The sequence below is a fragment of the Corvus moneduloides genome, chromosome 3 (assembly GCF_009650955.1).
Source record: "Corvus moneduloides isolate bCorMon1 chromosome 3, bCorMon1.pri, whole genome shotgun sequence".
NCBI classification, from domain to species: domain Eukaryota; kingdom Metazoa; phylum Chordata; class Aves; order Passeriformes; family Corvidae; genus Corvus; species Corvus moneduloides.
This window is the reverse complement of record NC_045478.1, coordinates 26532749-26555829: the sequence shown is the minus strand read 5'-3', so window position 1 is coordinate 26555829 and position 23081 is coordinate 26532749. Positions and strand designations below refer to the sequence as shown.

Sequence of the window (23081 nt, the reverse complement as noted above, 5' to 3'; positions counted from 1 at the left end):
CACAGTTGTTAAAAAAACATAATTTTTCTTAACATTGAATATGTTCAAAAATCAAAGTCCATTCATCATCATGATCTTTAAAGGATCTTGAATGCTTTCCAGCTATTAAACATTACTTAGTACATTAGGTAAGATTGTCCCTAAGCACTCTGTAAGTTCTTCAGGAACGACAAGTGAATGAATAATGGAAAATCTCCTTCAGTATTTGAAGATCATATGCAGAAAAACAGTATGATATGGTTTTAAAATTAGACTTTTGCCCTGGCTGCATTTGTAATATGGGAAGATAGAATGAGTGACAAATTACAGGATGATAATTGTGATTCATTTAAAATTCATATTACAGCCAAAAGAAAAAACAGAAAGTGATTTCACACAATGATACATACTCTCGGTTATATGCCTTTATGTAGATCTTGATTTTTCCACATACAGCATCACCTTAACCTGATACACGAAAAGCATTAAAATTTTTAAAAATTACATGAATTGTTGAGTGCCTAAATCCTGAAAAATGGCCGAATATTGATTATTTTATGTGTAAAATTTAGTACTAACAGATTAATCCAGCAAAATGTTTATACACAGACTGTGAACTCAATATTTGAGGCCTGAAAATCTATCTTGAGGATCCTAATTTTTATCATTTTCTAAAACCAGCAGAAATTACTGTCTTTGTATTTAGATCAAATACAGTACGGGAAAGAATATTTTCCTTGAGTAAACATATTTGGACAGAACAAAAAAAAAGAGCGATGATCCGTTAAGTCTGAGCTTCAGATTAATTGCAGCTGCCCACATAACAAGCTTTAAGAAGTAATTTCAACTCCATGATGCACCAAAATGATTTCTATCTAATAGTCAAAACGATCTGAATAATAAATTTAGGATTATGATAATTCCTTATATAATTAAAGGCAGTAGGAATGCAGAAGTCCCCTGAAGTAAAATCCTTTGGTTTTGCATCAGCCAGCCATCCAAGACAAGCAGACATCCTGCACTATGACCTTTCTCCATCACCCCAAGGCCCACATCCATCAACCTCTCTAGTTACACTGGCCTGGGGTGTGAGCAGGAACCTGCATTTTCAGCTGTTGCCATCCACAAATGGACAGTATCCAGGGTAAAAAAAAAAAAAAAAGTTTCTTGCATTTCCCTACTCAATGCTGAAGTCTCTCTGTTTCTGACCACTGAGAGGTCAGGGATCTTCATTGCAGAGTTCAGCAGAAAAATTCAAAACTGATAGGCCTCAACAAGAGCATTTGTGCTCTGAAATGAGAAAATCTGGGGTATTTCAGTATTGAATGATTTGCTGGAAGGCCCATATAGTTCAGCGTTACCTTCAGAGGAGAGCAGGCCTGGTGGGTTGGCTTTAGCCAGTGGGGGAATCAACCCCAGCCCTATGGAGCAGAGCTAACATTTAATTCCACCTGCACAGCTACAGATTGCTATTTCACCAATGACCAAAGAACTGTCATGAAAAAGGGCACATGGATTTACTGCACACAGATTTTGCACAAATTTTCAACGTATCCAGCTCAAGGTCATTTTACTCATTACAGGCTCTGATGTAGTCATGCTGCCTTTAGGGCCATGACTTACCCATCAAATGTCCTTGGATGAACTACAGTGCATATGACCAGTTTCTTCATTGTGGCAAAGAATTTGTGTTTTCTAATATTTGGATACAAGGTCATTGCACAGTCTAATTATTTCAATAATGTTACCATCCTTTAAATTTACCATACCTTGCACTGGTCCTCTGTCCATGATTTCTTTCATTATATCGGTTTCCTGAGAGGAGGTGAGAGCAGCAACAGAGAGGGCAAGGGAAGATAACACATTTTATTAAATAAAATTAAAACTCATACTAATTTATCATTGTGTGCACATATGTATAGTATAAACATACCATTGTACTTGTGCTTCTGCTGGAGAATATTTGGTTTACCAAATTAGCAAAACCTTCAGAAACATGTTTAAGAAGAACAACTGCACTGTTGTAACTGCATATTTTCTTTTCTGTCTCTAATTTCAATGCGACCACAAATTATCAGCTTTAAAGAGATGATGTACAACTGAGAAACTATAAAGAATTTCAACTCTTAGAAAAATTCAAAGGCAACCTAAAGGAAAATTCACTGCTCTATTCTTGAAGTTAAGTGAACATATTAAAATATGACAGATAACATTCAAGCCCCAAAGGAGTAAAACTGGTGAGACAACAGGTGAATGTCATGAACTTACTTTTGAGGACACCCTGTAATGAGAGGCACACCGGTATAACCGATTGGATTTTTCAAAAGCATTGGGACATGGCCCATTTGTATAGTTTTTTCCATGTTCACTTGACACATAACAGCGATTTTCTGCTGATGGCCCCAGGTGTTTGTTCCAAAACGATGGATAACAAGCATATGATACAACCCTGTTCAGGTATTTTAAAAAAAGAGTTGATAAGAAGCTTGCTTAAACATTTTTGTCATTTTATTTCAAGCTTTTAATTATTTTGCAACTGGTGTATTTCAAGTAATATTCTTCAGAATTGTGAATGACTCGTATCTACAACTGGATGGCATTTGCTTCAATTGATATACATGATATTTATGATTAAGTTTCCATTACAGTAGTCCCCTCCCCACCCTTCTCCAAAGAGAGGGTAAAAAATGTGTTTAGCGCTTGTCACCTGGTATATTCATCTCATTAACAATGCATGAAAGTTCACCCTGAAATGGATCAATAAATTACCAATACTGTCAATGGGCTTATTTTAGAAAAAATGGCTTGTGAAACAGGATGCATGCAATACTGTTAGACATTTCTGAAACAATATACACATTTCTGTGTTAATGCCATGAAAGCCTAGGAGAGGGTTTCTTTCAAAGAGCATAATTAAATATTTTGCTGAAGCAGAATATTTTAAAATAGGCAGTCCTATAAAAAGCATTTGTATTTAGGTAGTTCATCAATTATACTGGACTTTCTGAATCTGAGGAAGTGAAAACTGTATTTCTACACAATATGGAGTATAACTATGTTTGCCAGTGTATACTTAGTCGTCAGGAGTTTTACAAGATGAGCTCATATATGTTTCAGCTATTTTGAGTAAGAAATGGCATTTTCCCATTAGCATTTGGTTATAGAAAATCTGAGAATGTCTTTTTCCTTCTGCCCCGACTAGATCACATACATCCAGAAGCTTCAAAAGCAATTCTACTTAGACGAAAAGGGATAGTAAATTTAAGGTTGTTAGGCTGTTATTGCTTAGGTCTTCAATCTGGTCACTGACAACCCCTTTTGATTCCTTCTGAATTTGACAATATTCTGGATTCATAGGTATCCAGTGGGGAACAGCAAGTATTTTGTCCAAGCATGCACAGATTGTTACTGCTCATTTTTTAATTTATTATGCTGTGTTTCTTCTACCGGGTAGAAGGAAATCTTTGGTTTATATATGTACACATCTCTAATTATTGATAAAATGTGTCTGTCTCTATATGCATAATCATTCCATTCAGCACTGATGATAGATTTTCGAAAGAAACACAGGATTGCTGCTGAGTGCAATCAGGCCTGCAAGGCAGAGAAGGTGGGCAAATACAGTCCTTAGAGCATGATTGACAATAAGCAGGGCAGGAGCAGGCAATTACAGCCTAGTATCAAGTATTCCTCAGGCGTACTTAGAAACCCCTCAGAGGGAGGCAACAGAGGAAAAATTCATTCCTGGGATAGGGATTTTTTTCCCCCTCCTCTCAGCTGGACTGTCCCAATGGGCTTGTCACAGGTTCTGCATGGATGGGTCTTATTTGTACAACAGAAGTGAAGCAATAAAAGCTGCACTGGCACACTGGAGCTGTGTGGCTATCCAGATAAGATCACTCACTCTGAACCAGGAGCCACGTTTGAATCTTTTCACCAACCACAGTTTCTGCAGACATGTTTAACATAATTGAACAGCTTTCTGCTGAAGCATGATTTTGTATGTACTGAAGCACCAGCACACCAGCAAACATTAAAAACGCTTCAAGGAGAAGACCTTGCCAAAAGGTTCTTTACAGAAGAAAAACAGAAATAGATGTGAATATGTTTATATGCACAAATATAGATACATATATACAAAAATAACGTTAGAAACAAGCAGAATCCAGGTACAACCAGGAAAACTCTGTAGTATGTCCATACATTCTTGACAGAAGTAGTTTTCAGTCATGTTTATGTGTCCAGTCTAATGAAAATTTTTGTGGATTTATTGGATTTATATGTTTGAATTGTGAGATAAAAAAACAATCTTAAACGTTAGACTATGCTATTTGTAAGTTGGCTAATAACAATAACATCTTCCTCATACCCTGCAACTGCCAAGAAACCAAGGTAAAAATCAGATTAAGCCCTGTTGTGATTAGAAGCACTATTTGCATTCAAGTGTCTAACCTTAATACTACCTGAAAATGAAATTTTTTTCTTCATTCTTGATGAATATAACCTTTTAGTTTTCCTTATTAGTTAAAATAGATACTTTCAAAGAACACTTATTTCTCCCAAATTGTAGCTTTTAACTGAAATACCTAAAATTAATAATAATTGGTAATAGAATACATATTTATTCTTTAATTAATGGAGGAAGATAAAGAGAAAGAGTGATATTTAAACAGTGTTTCAGCTCCACTTATAGCAGATTTCACTGTTAATTGGGTGTTCAGTGATTCTAAAACGTCAGGTCTCAGCACTGGCCTAGCTTCATTGAGCTTTATGGAAATAGTTTTCTGACTTCACTGGGGATAGTTTAGGTCAGCTTGATTTTTCTGAACATCTGTCAAAAACCTGAGCTAAGCACACTCCAGAAATCAAAACATCGGAAACTTCAAACAGCATTGAACACCCGCTGTGATAATTTACAAGGCCCCACAAAAAATCAATGTATTTTCTCCCTATTGCAGGGTATGGAAATAATAAAAAAATGATTGCAATATAATGATTCCTAAAAATAACTCACCTGAAAGTGTGAGGAAGCAAGGACTATTTGACAGGGCTCATTCAAAAGACACTTCTGACTTCTATGCCATAAATTTCCAATTTTTTTCATTGTCACAAGTAAAAGGTTATGGATTATGGGGTTTAGCTACAAAACTGATTAAATTATTGGTCCGGTGAATTAAAAAAGTTAAATTTTTTTTTGTTATTCTCGATATTATTTGCTCTTGGCTTCTGTCAGAGACTTAACACTGGGCTAGATGGACCCTTGCTCAGATCCAGAAGAGCTGTTCTTGTGTATTTCCAGTATCTGTTCTAAAGATATTTGGGTATTTCCCTTAATGTATTTATTTGTGTCTGGAAATGTTGGAATGGATTTTGAAATATCATTTGAACTCGAGGGAAGAAAATCAGATTGTAGAAATGTTTATAAAAATAAGTAAGTAGGGATACCTTCATATGTGGTACTTTGATGGCAAATCAATGATCAGGGATAAAAATGGTAGCAGGAAAAGGTCTGTCATAGCCCAATGATGTTGTACATGCTGGAGTTAGCTCCATGGCAACAAAAAAGCTTAATAAGTGACTAAGAAAATAATCTTGGATTGCTGAGATTTGTTGGAGATCTAGTTAGTTTCCAAAAATTCCTGATGGTTTTCACTACTGCCCTTCAGATTCTTTACTCAAGACAATCAGCTGCAAGAGGCTGGTGAACACCATGAGGCTGAGCAATAAGCCAGTACTTGGGAGTGTGGAGGTGAAAAGACAGTTCACAGGTGTGCTGTGTGAGCTGCGGTGCTGTGGCTCTAAGTTTCCAGGCTTACATCAGTCAGAAAGCCCGCTCAGCACACCACTGTCACACTGCTACTCAGTCAGGTCAAACTTAATGTTACTGCATTCACACCTGTGAGGGTACAGCCAGGCTGATAATGAACTGTCCTGTAGAGCTTCAGCCTGCCGTGCTTTTCTTTTAAGAAAAAGCTTACTCTTTTATACTTAAATTGCATCTGCATAACAGGCCGTGTCACTAGCCACAGCGGTAAGGTCAAAATAATACTACATTCTGCCATAGGAAGAATCTTATTATTATGGGGCTCATGGTAGTTGTGCCCATACAGGGATAACAGTCAGAGGGAATAGAAGACTAGGAGATTGTCCTACTGCTGCATTATTTACAGCTTTTCCTCTAAAAATAACTTGCTCCAGCTATTGTGGAGATAGTGCTCATAAATATTATTCTCATTTCTTCTCTTATCTACACCAGCATTTCTTGTGCTCCTGTTCTTAACAGGCAAGAAAACAATCCAGAGAGAAAGAGTTGGAATTACTCTCCCAAAAACATGAGCTACTGAGTAAAATGGGACTGCTCTTCTAGTTATAGAAAAGTATTGCAGTTTAAAAGTGCTTACAATTAAAATGTCAAGTTATGACTTTCATTTCTTCATGCAGAAATCCTTTTCCCTGACCCCCTGAGGTGCTGAGAGGCTTTTGCTGGGTAGAATCACTCAGCTAAAGGATCTCCTGCTCAAAACCTAAATGACAGCCAATTTAGTGTTGAAACCCTGAGAGAAAAAGGCAGAGGAGCACTCGATGTAAACTCTCCCTATAAAAATACAAAATCCTTGTCAGGTCAGAAATAGTTTGATACACTTGCAGAAAGCAGAATTATCACTTGTATAGTGTGACAGGTCTTCTCCTGGATCCCCAGGCTGTCATGTCAACTACAAAACATCATGTCTGACATTATTTTGCTCTTGTCATGGTTTGTTTGTTATATAAATAAAATTAAATGTCGACAGAGAGAACACCTGAGATCTCTCTGTCTGTCAGTTTCAGATATAGCAGAGTAAGGGATGAGATTGTATGAAAACAAGACAGGAAACAGATTTTGATATGGAACAGAAAGGACAACAAAATTCTGATAATGTGAAAAACAGCAGGATTTGATTATATGGTATCTAAAATGTGGTTATTGACATTCTCCTGGAAGGCATTTCCAGGCACACAAACTTCAAGGAGTTGATAGAGAACAGGCAGTGCAGATTTACCATGGCAGGTAATGACTGGCTCCATAGAGAACAAGGAAAGCAATAGCTATCATTTACCTTGTCTTTAGTGACATTTTCAGCATAGGTTCCTGTGGTGTTCCTCTAGTTTACTGGGTTAGCTTAGTTGCTTACAAGGTCAGCTGTGGACTGGCATGCTGAAAGGTCGACAGGTCAAAGTGACTGGTGTCTGTTTATTAATGGCATTCCCCAGCAGACAACACAAAAGCAACAGTTTTGCATCTCTGTTAACAATCTGGACAGCTAGATGTAAGGCACCCTTAGAAAGTTTGTGGAGAATGCAAAACTGTTGGGGAGGGATTAGCATGCCTGGCTGCCATTCAGAGCAGCGTTAATAGGCTGAAGAAATGAGCCTGACAGAAACATCCCGAAGTTCAACAAAGACAGATGGCAAATCCTGCCTCTGAGCCAGAACTGCCCAGGTACTGGCAGGGCACTGCCTCTGCTGTTTCACAGAGAAGGACAGGAGGCCCTGAGAAACAGAAAGTTGAATGTAGGTGAGCAGTGAGCCCTCTTGGCAAATGTGGACAGTCAATACTGGGCTCTGTTACCAAGAACATTGCCAAGATTTTGTGAAAAATTAATATTCCCCTCAAATTCCTACTCAGCAGATGGAGTTGTATCTTCACTTACGTGTTCCCCAGGAAAGACACTGACAAACTGATCAAGACCAGTGGAAGGCACTTAGGGGACTGGAGCTGAGGCAGCTGGGCTTGTTCAGTTCAGAGAAGGAAAGGCAAAAGAGTATACAATTCCTGTCTTCCACTATGTAAGGAGAGATATAGAGAAGACAGAACAAAACTTTTGCAGATGCACAGTGAAAAGTTGGAAGGCACCCATCACAAGGCCTACCAAGGAAAATGCTGATATGACAAAAGAGTGTTTGACATAAGAGTGGTCAAAAAAACTGACCTGCTGCAAGAAAGGTTTTGGAACCTCCATCCTTGAAGATACTAAAAATGTGTCCAGGGACATGGTCTAAACAGTCTGATCTAATTTCAAAGTCATGCTTTGAGCAGAATGTTGGACCAGGTCACCTCCAAAAATTCCAACCAAAACAAATTTGTGATTCCATAACTGATTATATCCCATTTTAAAGTTTCTAGCTGTTCATGAGGAATTTGACAGCTGTTAACTCTGCTTAGTCTGACCTGAAGGAAGGATCTAGGTACAGTCCTTAACAGAGTGTTGCATTCTGGAACACTCGTGGGATGAGATTATTGCAATTTGCTTTGTAGAGAAAAGATGTTTGATTCTTTTGAATATTCACAATATTGTCTCATGCAACTGGCTGCTTACTCAAGGTTGTTTAAAATGAAGAGCCTATATCTCAAGAGACACAAGAGTTTTGAGTCCATTTACAGTGTTGTCTTATCACAACTTAAGCAACTGGTTCAATTTAAAATTATCTAAACAGCCAGATAAAACATTTACCCATGTGTTCTCAGATATCTCCAAGCACCATCAATACTTCCACCATTACATCCATGTTGGTTCCTGGTATCACAAGAGATCAAGTTCTGAGCAGAAAGGTTGTCTGTGACCTGACCCTTGGAATGAATTGCTATTCTATCTGCTGCAACACCTGTATGGAAATAAATTTTCTGTTATCAAAACCAAATAATTACTCACAACTTTGCATTTGTTTTTGTGAAAGAGGGATGGAAATACAACCTCAATATTTTCTATCTGTGCAGGTATCTTTCCTAAACAATAGTGATATAATCTGCCCAGACTTTTGTGAGAGAGGACTGGGATATTGCAAAGTATCATGAGCAACTTTGCTGAAATATGACAAATCCCTAGATTTACTGGCTATTATAAAGTCCCACATATCTAAACATCAGATGAGACATTTGCATAATTGTCTCTACCATGTTTGTAAAAGTTTGTTTGCATATTCGTATGTGGTTGCCTTCAGCAGAAGAAGCAAATACTTTCCAACTTTCTGCAGCTGAATCTCCAAATCTCTTTGCTTTCTTCCTATTTTTCTTTCCTTTATGTGATGGGGGAAAAAAAGGAGAACAGTCCTATGAAGAAGAAAATTTAAGACTGAAAGTATGTATTGGTTTTATTACAAAGAATATTTGGAGATGTTCATATTAACGTGTAACTGTAGGACTCTTTGTACCTCCTTCCCTTATCACACAAAATTATTCTTCTGGGATAGACACCTTATCTGAATTCACTCAGATAATGATGATTCTTAGTCCTTATGTATTTATGAACTGATTTAATGTAGACTAGGTTAACTAAATTGTGGGTGAAACTAAGGTACTTCTACCTTCTTTATCGAATGACAATGAAACAATCATTAAGCCTCACTTCTGGTCATTACCTGTGATTAAATTTTATTTGTATTACTTTAAGCCCCAAATTTTTTACTTTGAAAATAAACTTTTAAAAAATCTCTTGAAATTCAAATCCCTGTCAAAATCAACACTAACTTTGCTGAGCTTTGAGGAGGACTTCAGAAAAGAAAGTTTGTTGATGTAAACTATATTTTGAGCTTCTGTGAGATGTCCCATAATAATGAATTTATTTTCATAGGTATAAAAGCCTTTTACTGTAAAGTTTTGGAATACTTACAGAAATTATTCATGATAAGAAAAAATTATACAGCAGTGCTTGTCTGTTCATTGAGCAACAATTAATCTTGTAAATTCAGATTGAAAATGTTAGATGCACCTAAAAAATATGTGAAGGCATCTCACACTATATAGCTTTGAAAATAATTATGTGAATTCCTTATGGAAAGGAAAATTCAGACACAGTATCTGGAAAGTCTTCCCCTCAGTGCTCTCTGTTCATCTCTGCAGTAATCTGTCAGAAGAGCTTTTAAAAGCTCTCTTGGTTTTCTCTTTTTAAAGGTGCAGTGGATAAGACATATCAGAAAAAGAACCTGTTCAGTCTGGTTTTTTCAGGGAGCTGGGATTATCTGGACTAAGTGCTCCTTTCCTTCTCTTACTGCTGTGATTTAAAGAAGCAGTTGTAGAAACCTGCACCTGCGAGGACCCACTGGCCAAATTAAGTCGTAAAGATTGATTGCATGATTTTTTTCTCTATCTTTATATATCCAAGTATGCACTGAAATTTATTGCAAGAAAAATGTACATTTTTACATCAGAAAAACTGATTTTTCTAGCTTCTTTAGAGAAAGTGACCATTGTGCCCATTTCTCATAAAACCAGAATTGGTAGCACATGAGGTTGGATTGCATTATTGACATTTCTTACAGAATTTGAAAGATTGTTTCTTACACAAATATTTGAGCAGTTTTAGGTTTTTCTTCTCATAAATTTTGAAAACTTTTACCCAATTTTCTTAAGTAGCAAGGGTTGGACACTGTTAAATGCAGAAACATATAAATACATGTAAAGAAATTAAAGCCTGCCTGTTTTAAGCTTTCAAGTCAAGCATGTAGTTGCACAGAAAGGATGGGGATTTTTAAAAAATTACTCTACTAGTTAAGATAAAGTGCATCAGTCAATTAATTTTCTACTTTCTGTCACAAAAAAAAATCTTATGTTACACAATTTTATGAAAAGTGAAGTGCTGCAGCTTAGATTGACATTTTAAGACTTTGGAACAACACAGAGGGAAAGTTGTAGCAATTTTAAAAGTTCCTATTTGCTAATAAAAGGTGAAAAGTGAGCTGAAATTATGTTGTAACTAACCACTACAGTTTTCATTTCACATATAACATCACTGATACTTTTAAAGGGAAGGAAAAAAATATTACTTGCGGTTGAAAAAGCCCAGGATGCTCCACAGTTTCGTTGATCCAAAGGATCATGAATCCACTCAGGCCACTCATAAGTCGCTGAAAAAATTGCAGGAAACTTTTCTTCTGGAAGTGACTTTCCCTGAAACAAAATGTAGAAGATCTGTATATGCTTCATTTCCTATTTTTATCATAAATTCTACTGTAATTTTGTTGGTAAACTTGTTAATTTTTAGACTGCGGAAACCTAAAGCATTGGCTCCTGTGACTTCCCAAGCAACTCTGAGGTGGTTTCCCCATGGCTGGGTGCTGTAGACCTCTGAGAGCAGGAGGATTCTGGCACTCCATTAGCTGAACTGAAAAGCTGAGCTTCAAGACTGCCAACCTGAGTAACCTGACCAGTTTCTCTCTGATTTTTATCTCAAACAACAATCCAATGAAATTTGCTAAGTATGACCCAGCTGGCATTTTTGGAATGAAAAGCCCTCTGCTACAAATAGCAGTGAAGTTAGATACCTGCTGCCCTGTTCTCCCAGACACGTGGGTGTAGGTAGGAAATTTTAGTCACTGTGGGAGAGGAATCAGTACAGTGTATCACTGATTTGTCTTTTACGTAGAGGTTATTCAATCGGAAGCACTTATTCCCATTCCAGAATAAAAATCACTGATTTTTCTTCTGCTTTTCAATCTGATAGTGAATTCATGAAAATTCATGGTCTGCTCACTAAAGCAATTTGGCCAGCCATTTCTGCCACCTTCATCTCTCAGCCTTAATTTATGCCCTCCTCCAAAGTCGTCCAAGCTTTGAACAAATATTTGCATATGCAAGAGCCATCTGGTACAACTGCTAATAATCTGCTCTGTGTTCAACATATCAAAATCATTGACCCATTTTTGTTTTTAGTGTTGAACTTCATGGAATGATTGATTATATTGTGCAAGGAAATAGGAATGGCCACAGAGAACTGCAGTATTAAGCCATGCAATCAGTCTGTTTCAAAAAATTGTTGATAATGTCACTTCCAGAAGGAAATACAAAATACAAAATAAGATTATCTGTTCCTAAGAAAAACTCTCACTGATGCTTCTTTCTCATAAGCAGGCAGAAACCCTGAAGACGAATGGCTTCTATCCTGTTTAAATTCTCTTACTGTTCTTCAATTTTCTTATCTTCTGATTCTGGGTACCCTTGCTAAAACATTTTTCTGAATAGTTTATGTGATTTATAATCATAAATCTAAGACATTGCTAAGACAATTTAAACATTTGAGGCCTGTTATTTCAAACTATTTTAGGACTCTTCAGAGAACCTAATTTTAGCCCTTTGTCTGTATCAAGATCACTTTGTTGTGTACACTGTGAAACAGCAGCGCCTCCATCCAGCTTGCACGTCTGGATTTGCCATAGCAAATCCCCAGCTGAGAAAAAGTGGGAAAGGAAAAAGGAGGCTTGTACCTCAGGTCTGTATCTGACATTGGGATACAGCCCCCACAGGCAAATTGATACAGTCTGTGTGCATTCCCAGACCCAGAAGTTCTAGGTTGACCAGGTTAGATGCAGGCTGCGAGTCCTGAATCAATTAAAGAGTACTGCCAGCTCTTAGATCACTTCAATGATTTTGAAAGTCTCACCTCCACCCATAAAAGGCCAGTAAATTTTTTAAACCTTGGTAAAATATTAATCTCAGTATTTTGATTAATCAGTTTCAAAAGTCTGCTTTTTCAAAGGGTTTTATATACATGGGACTTGCAACTTCAAGTGACACTTAGGAAGCAGCAACTAATTTAAAGAGTAACTTGACAAATTATCATTATGTTCATTATTAGCGAGTAAGAACAAGCTCAAGATTTACTTTGAAGATGAAACATACAGGAGAAATCCCAGACAAATAGAATTTCTTTTATATGATGAGGCTGTTCACTACCAACCAGTAAAAAAGCAAAATTTGGCAAATGTTTAGCACAATTATGTGGGTAATGGCTGCTTACAATGATCATTACAATGCCTCACTACAAAAGAGGCAGTTGAGAAAAGCAAAATTCTAAATAGATCTCCAGTCTGTGACAATGTATTACTTTATGTATTCCTAACCTACTGCCAATATATTTATAAGCCTCATATTGTAAATCCCAGAGCAAACCCCTCATTAACCCTTAGCCTTGGCATTTAGAAATGCAGGAATGACCTGTAGCCAGAAACATTGGCTTTTTTCTGAAAAGATTGCTGCCCTGATATTGAGAAGTACTGCTGCTCTGTGACAAACATTAAGTCTAGACAACAGTTTCTCAGTGTATGCTCCATGGACCAGCATCAGACAGCACAAGGCAATCAGCAGCATGACTGGTGAACTATTTTTAAACCTTTATATGTACTCTCTGTAGTGAAGTTAGCAGCCTGGCCAAAGCAGAAAGGTAAGAGGATATAAAAGAGCACTTGAATTTGAACTATGACTTCTTCAGAAAACATAGATGACCAATTAAAGAAAAAAGGCCAGAGATAAATGAATTTGCAAATGTGGACACTTCTTTCCCTGAGGGAAAGCAATTTTTTTTTTTTTTTTAATGGAGGAAAAAGTTTCTGGACATCATTTTCTTTGTGAAGACAAAATGGGCATGAATGACCTTCTATTTGCAAGACAACTACAACTGCTGAGGGTTTTTACTGGGAAAAGCCATATATCAGTGGAACAGAGGGTGTACTTTGTCTACTTTCCAATTGTTTTTTTGAGTTTCTAGATATTTAGTGGAAAAAATGGTGCCTTATTATGTATTTCATTTTCTTGTAAGATGGCATTTAGGTGAGCATCTTGTTGCTGAGGGGTGCAGATCCTACCATTGAAATGTACCTCTTGCCAGGACTTGTGCTGACAGAATACCACCAAAAGTGCACCACAGTAGTTTTAAAGGTGTGGTGGTTATTCTTGTGCTACATGGAACTTCAAGAATGGTTGTCTCCTGCAGTGAAAATGCCTTCTCAGACGGAGGAGCTTCAGCTTTGTCAGGAGTCAAACAGTTTTAGTGGTGCACTTAGCTGTTGGTCTGTACTCAGGTCTAGCCATACTATGTAACAGAGAGCCCTCAGTTCAGATTTAGTTCTTGCTCCATATCATTGTCTTTTAGGTATTCTAATGTACCATCATGTTAAACTTCCCTTCCACACAAAAGCATCACCTTATTGAGCAGGTATAGTCTTTTACTAACAGCAGAACTTTTAAAAGCTCTAAGACAAACTTCAGGAAGTTTGGATTTCCCTAAGATGACATGTAGATCTGTCACACTGTTTAATTTGAATTAATCCTATGAAGATTTATTTGTAGTTGGACAGTCAAAGAAACAACTAAAAAATCTCTATTCCAGAAGCAAACTTTTTGGACACTGCTGGGATTTGATTGTGCTGTACATATAAAATTGTTAGCACAGAAAAGCTTAATATTTTTGAACTTTTTTCCCATGCCTTTGAGTAAGAAGCCCCTTCTACACAAAAATGTTTTTCTCAAGCATCCCCAAAAGACAACAGAAAATAATTTGGAACGTCAGGCTCTTGCATACCAGAAGCTATCATTTTTTCCCCTTAATAATAGATCAGAAGCATGCTGAATAAACGGTTTTTGTCAAAAAAAAAAAAAAAAAAAAAAAAAAGTTGTATTTAATGAATGGTAGCTGCAGATTTCGGATTTATTTCTACTGTACCAGAGCTACCAGTTAATCAGGTCAGTACAAGCCCAAAACTCCTGAACACTAATTGTAGTTTTTTAACCACTAAATATGTGGATGTTTAGTTTTGTGACTTGCAAAATGGGAAAGGCAGTAATAATCCCATAGAACGCATGACTATTTAATTAGTACCAGTTTATCCACAATAAGTAACTAGTACATCAGCCTGCAAGTGAATTAGTAGTCAACAAAGTCACTTAAAGGTTAAACCATAAAGGTTTGAGAAGTGTCTCTGAAAAATATTACAAAGTCATTATTTCTGAATTTTTTTGTTCATATCTCTTTTACCCTATTCTGAGTTGTCAGTTACAGGTGAAGCTTAATGGAAACACTGTCATGGAAACTCACTAGTTTTGAATCACTTGGGACGTTGTAAATGTGTGAGTGTGCTTCGCTGTGTATCAGTGACAGAAAATTATCCAGGAAATGTGAAACAGGGGCAATAGTCCATGAAAATCTGGTAAGATATTTATCTTTGAAAGTGCCTCGAACTTATCTCCACGGCTTCTTTTGTTTTGCCAGTTGGAAGAATCGATTGATGTATCCCCTGATGAGCCCAATGCATGCTACGAAATTGTTGGATGGTGCAGTGACGGTAGATATGGATCTGCCTATTAGTGAAGGAAACTGTCGTTTTTAAGTGTTGTTGTGAAGTATTAAAATGTGGCAAAGACAGGTAATTCCTGAGGCAGCACAATGACACTAAAGAGATTATATTCTTCTGGGAAACTACAGAAGGAGACAAAATCAGAGAAATTTGGAACTTCATAGGAAACTTCAGGGAAAAATATTTTTTATATCACCACTAGCTAAGACAGAAACCATGGGGCTAAAAGCAAGGAAGTTCTAATAATTCTGAAGAGAAGCCATAGGTAGGAGATGGGCTCAGGTACAACTGAGACCCATTTTATGCAAGCTGAATGAATTTTCCAGAAGCTGAGAAAGTCATACAGAGCGTATTATTTTATATTTTTAGCCTTTGTAAGTAGAAAGATTTCTTAGAATCCTGTGGAAAGTATGTGGTTCCAGCAACATGTTAGGAAGTCTCCTGACGGCTTAATGCATGAATGTACAAAGCTGGATTTCTGGAGAAAAATCCACTGAATCTCCTTGGGTGTCTGGCAGCGCCAAAGGGAGTTGGTTTGTGGCTCATAGATTTCTTGAGACAGCAGACAGAGAAAATGTGACTGAGAAATTTGTCAGTGGAACAAAGGTTGTAAGAAGCATAGCAGTGAAGTAGCTGCAGGAAGCTTAATAACAATGATTCAATAGGTTGGATGTAATGCAGGACTGCTGAGTAAACAGCTACTCCAAACTGAATGGAGGAAAGGAAGTATCGTAAAGAATTTCTTGAAACCCCTTTCCTGTTTTCCTAGGTGGGATTTGTTTCACCTAGCTAGATACCTACCAATGGAGATATCAGCCTCTGATGACATCCTTTTTCTCCTGTGCTATATAAGCACCACATTGTATCCCTCAAGGAAAAAGCCAAAAACAGCAAATCAATCCGATGCTTTTGAGCCTCAGTGCAGTTCACCGGTGACTTAAGGCAGACACCTACTAAATACTGGATTAAATTCTTTTATGCTATTGTCTTATTTTGACCTGCCATCTTCCAGTGAAATGACCCATCTTTGGCTGCAAAGAGTAGTCCAGAAAATCCTACAAGGCAAAACTCCAAAGCTTGATTCCTGTCCACTTCTTGCTCTGGCAACCCTTCACAGTGTAATTTTGATTGAGCTGGCTGATCTGGGCCCCAGCCCAATGCCTCTCCATGCCGCTGCAGGGAGCTGGCATTCTGTGCAACACAGAATGAGTCTGAAGCAAGCAAAAGGATTAGGACTGCTAAAATTATTGCAGAGGCCATTCCCTCTTTCCCCAAAACCTGTTCAAGTGGCAGCTCTGCAATGCCACTGTCTGTCACACAGGGCTTACCATCACGTGGAAATCCTTCTGCCACTGATGCCTAAAGATTTTAAGCTTTTTTTTTTTTTTTTTTTAATGTATTTGCAGCTTTGTAGATTTTTGGTATATAGCTGTATAATTTTTCATGCTTTCTCACACCTTACAATAGTAGATTACCCTCTCTCACACATTTATGCTACTTTCTCAAAATTCTGTTTGTGGGAACCCAGAGTGCAGAGAATACTTCTCTGCCTGTTTTGAAGGGTTCTACCCTCCTGGACAACACTGTTTTTGACATTCGTCCTTGGAGAAAATTGCCTACCCTCTGGGAAGAATTAGAATCTACACTGGTGTGAACTCGGTGATAGAATATTATGTAAGATTGTCACAAGGTGGAAAACTTAGAGGATTTGGGTTTTTTAATATAGTAAATAGATAAAAGCAAAAAACTTCAAAATGGAGGATTGTTGTTGTTCTCCAGACCTTCTTCTTCTTCTTCTACTACTCCATATTCTGCAGTAGAAGTAGTTTGGGATGAGTGGATAAAGAATTCTGCAGTTCCTGTCTACGTGACAAAATGATTTCTTATACACTGGAAGAAAAGTGAAAATATCTTTCGTTTTAAGTTTTCATTGGGTGATTCACCTTTAAAAGACTGTGTAAATCTTGATAATTTGGCATTCTCCTGCATTCTCTGCTCTGTGCTATGTCTGGGTCACATTAAGTGGCTCTATTTCTCTGATAAGACTTAATAAACAACTATTAGAAAGCAGAAAAGGCTGAAGGTCCCATTCGTCTCTCAGACTCCTGGCAAAGACTCTTAAAATTCTCCCCCATCAGGGGAGGCATAATTAAGGCACAGTCAGTGTCACTGTTTAGTCTTATTTTAAAAAAAAGCATTTCTAACAAGGACACCCTGTTTTGCACCAGTACCCAGGAGACATAACAAAATATAGGGTGAAGAAGCCCTTGGAGAGACTCCAAGGGACAGGCCCAAAGGTGGGTTACCAGGTGTCATGGGTTAGCAAGCATAGTCCCGGAAGTTACGTTCTTGCAAAGGGGTGCTTACAGCTTCCTCTGTGACCTGACAGAACCTATCAGCTGGCCAGTTTGAATATGGACAATTTTTAAGCCACTTAAAATTGTGACCGCCTCTACGATCCACACTTAAGAATAGACAAACCCCTCCCACAGCTCTGTCTCGTTTCCAGACAGGTGGCTGCAGGCCCGGTGCAGGGGCCAGCGGGCCCAGCCCAGGCCCTGCTCGGGCCGGGCCAGGCCAGGCCGGGCCACGGCCATCCTGGAGCCGATGGGCCCTGTTCCAGCCGCAGAACCACCCCCACTGCCGTGCTCTGGGCAGACAGAGCAGCCCAGCCCCCCCCCCCCCCTCCAGTGCGGCCAAGATTCAGCTGAAGCTGCCCACCACTGTCCGGCAAAGATCATGTGACCAACAGCGATAAGCGACATTCCAGCTGCAAGGCCTAGGTGAGATTAACCCTTTTAGTGCTGTGAAGAGCTGAAAACCTGAGGGAAGAGAAAGAGGAGATGCTTAAAGCTGAAATTCTGTTGTAAAGCTATGATATATCAGAGTACCCGTTCTAATTTCATGAAGGCATGGGGGGTGGAGCGTTCAGCTTGTACTTGTGAGCAAAAGCACCTGCGCTGAGATAGGCAGATGCTGACGCAGCTGTAATTTGATGAGAAGTTTGGACAGGGAGAGATGGAAGCGATGAGGACTTTTGCTCCAAATAGAAAGGAGAAAACCTCAGTTCCTAGAGATGCTCCCAGAGATAGTCCTAGAGATGAAGCTGAAGAAGACCCTTTGCTCCCAGGGAAGGAGAAGGGTGTCTGTTCTTAGAGATGAAATGCTCCCAGAGATGGGTGAAGAGAACTTTTGTTTCTGAATGGCTCAACCTTAAAATTGTACCCCGGTAATTCAAGAGTGGACCCTCGAAAGCAGTTGTGGGAAAAGCTGCAAGTCGGGGGAAGGGACTCACAGGCGAGCAGAGAACCAACCTGGGAGGCTGTCTCGTTGTGATAATGTTTTCATAGCATGGACAAGAGAGACTCCTCTTCCTAAATGGACTGAACAAGGTTATTATGGAAATGGTAAACAGACTGAACATCTCAAGGGTTGTCTTTTTACATTGTCACTGGGAGAAGGGAGAAAGGTAGGGGGAGGAGAAGTGTTCTGAAGGTGTGGTATGATTTTTTTTCTTCTTTTAGGTCTGTTAATAAATTTCTTTATATTCTTTCCAGTTTGGTGCCTGCTTTGCGTTTCTCCTAATTCTTATCTCACAGAAGGTAAACAGTAATGAGTATTTTGGACCAAACCACTACACCAGGGCAACCGGTCTCCTATTGGATGTACTTGCTAGATATGCTAATTAATTAAACTTACAAAATTTGTGGACATCCCATATTGGGCATGCACATAGATATTTTGTGCACCTGAAAGCTTTCATTAAGTAACTGCTCTTTATATTACCACCTTTAATAATGTTTGGAAAGTTTTCTTTCGATTCTAGGCAACACCACAACACATATACAAGCATCAACGATTGACTTTTAATAGATAATCAAATGGCATCATTGCCTGAACTATATAGAAGCCAAAGATAAATACCTGTTATACTTAATGCTTTTGCAAACCTTGGATGTATAGATTTATACTTGCAACTCTTCTAATTTCACTATGGTGAGCTAGTTAGGTGGGGGATTTTTTGGTCTGTGATTTCCATAAATTGTGTCCTCTAAGAAAGAAACTAAGCAACTGATCCAAAGCATTGGAAAAATCACTCTGGATTCAATAACTTGTATTTTTTCTTAAATTGCTTAAGCTACATACATAACTTAAAGTATGTTTGCTTTGCTGCAGAACTAATTTTAGCATAAATAAATGATAGGAAATTTAATTTAGCTGTCATGAAAATTGCCATGGCCAAGAGGTTTAGAAAGCTGGTAGTAATCATTTCATTTTGCCATGATTCCCATAATTTTGCTGTCCATTTGTTCAAAACCCAAAACAAGTTTCATAGCTTCTGTCAAAGATGGCTGTGAAGTCTCAGCTGTTAGCCCTAATGAACTATGCCCAGATTTATTTTCCTGTGGTTACAGCTATGTCTGCAATGATTACAAAATTGAGAGATTACTATGGAGCCCTCTTAAAGAAGTGATCTACAATGATATGTTAATATTGCTGCAGAACTTCACAGTGATTAGGATTTTCTTTTGCTCCTCCTTGTTTGATTTCTGTCAATAGGGCCAGACATTCTATGACTTGTAGAACTGTTCCAGGAGCATCATATTCAACATAGAAACATTCAGTGCCAAAACCCTGAATCATACTCTTATAATAGTCCACGGTTATTTTTCCATGTGATAAAGTTATTTACAAAAATTAACAAGTGTACATGACACTTACTGGAGCTTCTCTCATATTCAGTAAAGAATGAGATGGAGGGAAGGTGCCCAGGCGCTTTTTGAAACCTTCTTCCACTGTCATTCCCCAGAACTGACTGTAGTTGTCAGCTTTCCATCTTCCTCACAGATGAAAACCAAAGACCCACGTTAGAGATATAACTCACATTAACACATTGCTCATTTAAGAGTACAACTAGCAAAAGCATCCAGAAATAAATTTTTGAAACCACATTTCAAAACCTTATATTCAATATACATGAGAAAATATTTACTATGGGCTCTTCCACTGCAGATAAGTGTAAGATGGAGCAACCCAGGACTATATGAATAGTGGTGATTTGGGGTCAGCATCACATCAGCCTGCAGGACATGAGCATGCAATACTTCAGGGCAGTATTGGAAAACAAGATGCTCAGTCAAAATATTATTGTTCTCTTGAAGTTATGCTCAAATCTTGCTCCAGCCCAGATTCCCACAGACAACCAACAGCCTCATGTAGTGAGTTACAGTGCGCCTTCACGCTCTGGTGCACCAGAAGAGAGGTGCTGTTGAACCCAGCAGAAAGCCCAGCTGACACCTTCTGCCCGAGTTTTATACCAATAGCCGCTGTGAGAGGAAGGGCTCCCCATGGTTCTCTAAGTATTCCCTCACTACTCTCAGGTGGACTCGGCTCACACTGTAGTGCTGACGTGCAAACTATATGCACAACAAAAAAACCACACCCTTGCAGCCATACACATTTGGAACACACTGAAATTCATTACTGGATAAGGGCTGAGTGACAGGGGAGCGAGCATTCTCTTAACCCGTTCCTTTCTTGCTTTTATATGAAGAACAAGGAGTGGGATTCATGCTGCCCAAAGAAGCCTCATTGCTCTTGGTCTTCCTGTGGTCAGTGAAAAGTGCAAGCACATGGACAGGTTGAGCCATACCTCACCTGTCACCCTGTGACAAACCTCATTGCTCACCACTGACAAGAGACAGGTTAAGGCTCCAGGGGCCTAACTTGGTTGTTTATCCTCATTCAGTTGGTTTAAAAGTCTCCTGTGAAGTATTTCAGCACTCATGACAGTTTGAAATCTGGACAGGCTTCATTGGTGAATTTGGTACCCCAGATCCCAGGGAGGCAGCCCCTGTATCTCTGTCAGTAAACAGCCAGAAGTCTCCAAAGGCACAGATCCAGTACTGGGGCCCCTAATCTCCGTGCACTAGCTAGGGCAATGAGATTATTAGCAAGAGAAACACCCCCACAAAGCCCCACAAAGTTCTCATAACTTGGTCCCCATTCGGCCCATCTTCTCCTCTTCCAGTGCTACCTAGAGTCCTGTAACATGGAACAGTGGTCTCATGGGAGGAGAAAAAATTACTTTAAATATCTATCCCAAGTAATAAACACAATGAAGAATAAGGGAAGATGATGCAAATTGTGTTTTCAGAGAAAAAAATTGCTCTAAATTTGGAAAATATTTTAGATAGCTGTTTAGAGTAACTCTTACTAGCATGAGATGTTCAGTATCTTTCTATTTAAAGCTTTGTAATCTGCCAGTACATTAGGAAAGTTTCACAAATGCACACTTACTGTCAAATTGCTGTAACGTATTTGGAGAAGGACTGCATACCTTGTAATTAGCACATGCACACAATGAGCAATACTGTGATGCATAACAGAACTCTAAAATAAAAGGGTTCTCACCCATAATCTCCAGAATTGATGTGCTGAATTAAGTCTTGGCGAACAAGGCATACGTCTGTTGAACATTCCCAGAGACTGTTGAAACATTTGCTGAAAGGACAAGAATATCATTAAACAACAACAACAAAAAAGAATTGTCAAAGGAAAAATATGCACTTTAACAGCAGAAGGCAGATGGAGGGGGAAAGAAGTATGAACGATATAATTGTCACACAGTGTTTATGAAAACATAGTGTCATTTCTTCCTGCTTCACCACTTAATGAATTGGAACAAGCTGGGAAGGTTTACAGCTTGTTAGAAAGGTCATATCTGAAAAATTTTGCTTCCATCTTTGTGAGATCAAACCAGGAAATGTGATGTTGATGTTGAATTCCTGAAAAAATGTGATGTTTTTAGGGAGATTTACTCTGGAAACCCAGAAAGGGTTTTGTGGCCCCAGATACCTTGCTCCAAGGACCCTGGGCTAAAGTCAGCAGAGTGGGAGCTCCAGCCCTGTTTGGGCACAGCTGGAGCTCTGGGACTGCCCTGGGGCCCCAGTCCCTCCAGTGTGGGGCTGGTTTTTGGAGAGGCAAGGCTCAGGCAGACAACTGCCAGGGCTGAGAGCAAAGCTCCCCTGCCTGCACTGTCTGCTCCTGTCCCAAGGCAGAGAAAAGTGTGCTCAAACAATTCTCCCCTTCCCACATAAATGCATATATATATATATATAGTGTATATTTATATGTATTTATATATATATATATTTCCTTCCCTTACAAGTTAATGTAATCTCTCCTTACTCGTGTAAAAAACAAACAAACAAACAAGGAGGAAGGATTCCATAAAGTTCAATGATATTTGTTTGGTCTGCATTCAGGTCAATGTCCAGGTCTAGACTGAAACCATTTCAATTTAGGTTTGACTGAGCAGGAAAAGAATTAGGCCAGTGAGGAGGAGATTTTAATAGTCTAATATTCACATCTTGATTAGAAAGTTCCGTTTCCCTCTTGCCATGCTTCTAAGGGGACTATAATCTACTTCCACAAAACCTTAACACTTAGCACTACTTTTGCAGCCATTTTGATTTGATTAAATTTTTAATATGAATTTCAAGATGCTCTCTACATTAATTACTGTTTCGTGACATATGCTAGATAAAATTCATTTTGCTGTTCTCTGAAACATTACCAGGAATTGCAGTTGTCTTTAATTATTGTTCCTTCTCCGTAATATCGGCCATCTTTATAACAACCTGCCAACATAACATATAGATGTGTGAAAATAAAATAATTCTTCAAGTGAATTACTGAAAACTCTTGCTACTATTGTATTAATTGGTTGTATGCACTATGCTTGAATTATTTAGTTGAAAGTCAGCAATATGGTTCCAGTTTCTTCCAAGTAAAGAAGGCATTTTAAAGTATTTAAAACACCCAGTGAAGAATTACTATCTTACAAATAAATTTTTAAAAAATTCTTCAAATGAAGTTATTTTCCAGTAGTAAAAAGAAAATATTTCTAATAAAAGTTATTTTCTAATTGGCAATTAAAATAGAAATAAGTTTTTACAGGTATAGAATCTAAAAAACTAGTGAATATTCCAAACCCA

General features: G+C 38.3%; 1 protein-coding gene across 5 annotated transcripts in view; it reads right to left on the bottom strand.

Annotated features, from left to right (window-relative positions):
* The window catches only part of TINAG (tubulointerstitial nephritis antigen), an 80258-nt gene that overhangs the window by 52806 nt on the left and 4371 nt on the right, over positions 1–23081 (bottom strand). For all 5 annotated transcript variants that reach the window (XR_004239369.1, XR_004239368.1, XR_004239370.1 and 2 more), the window contains exons 2-8: positions 22661–22724; positions 21496–21585; positions 19804–19918; positions 10780–10903; positions 8472–8622; positions 2248–2428; positions 1749–1794 (exon numbers count right to left, since the gene is read on the bottom strand). Coding sequence is in view for 2 of the 5 variants with exons in the window: in XM_032104652.1 (XP_031960543.1) it covers positions 1749–1794; positions 2248–2428; positions 8472–8622; positions 10780–10903; positions 19804–19918; positions 21496–21585; positions 22661–22724 (771 nt within the window). In the remaining 3 variants the exon portion in view is untranslated. The remainder of the gene's footprint in view (positions 1–1748; positions 1795–2247; positions 2429–8471; positions 8623–10779; positions 10904–19803; positions 19919–21495; positions 21586–22660; positions 22725–23081) is intronic.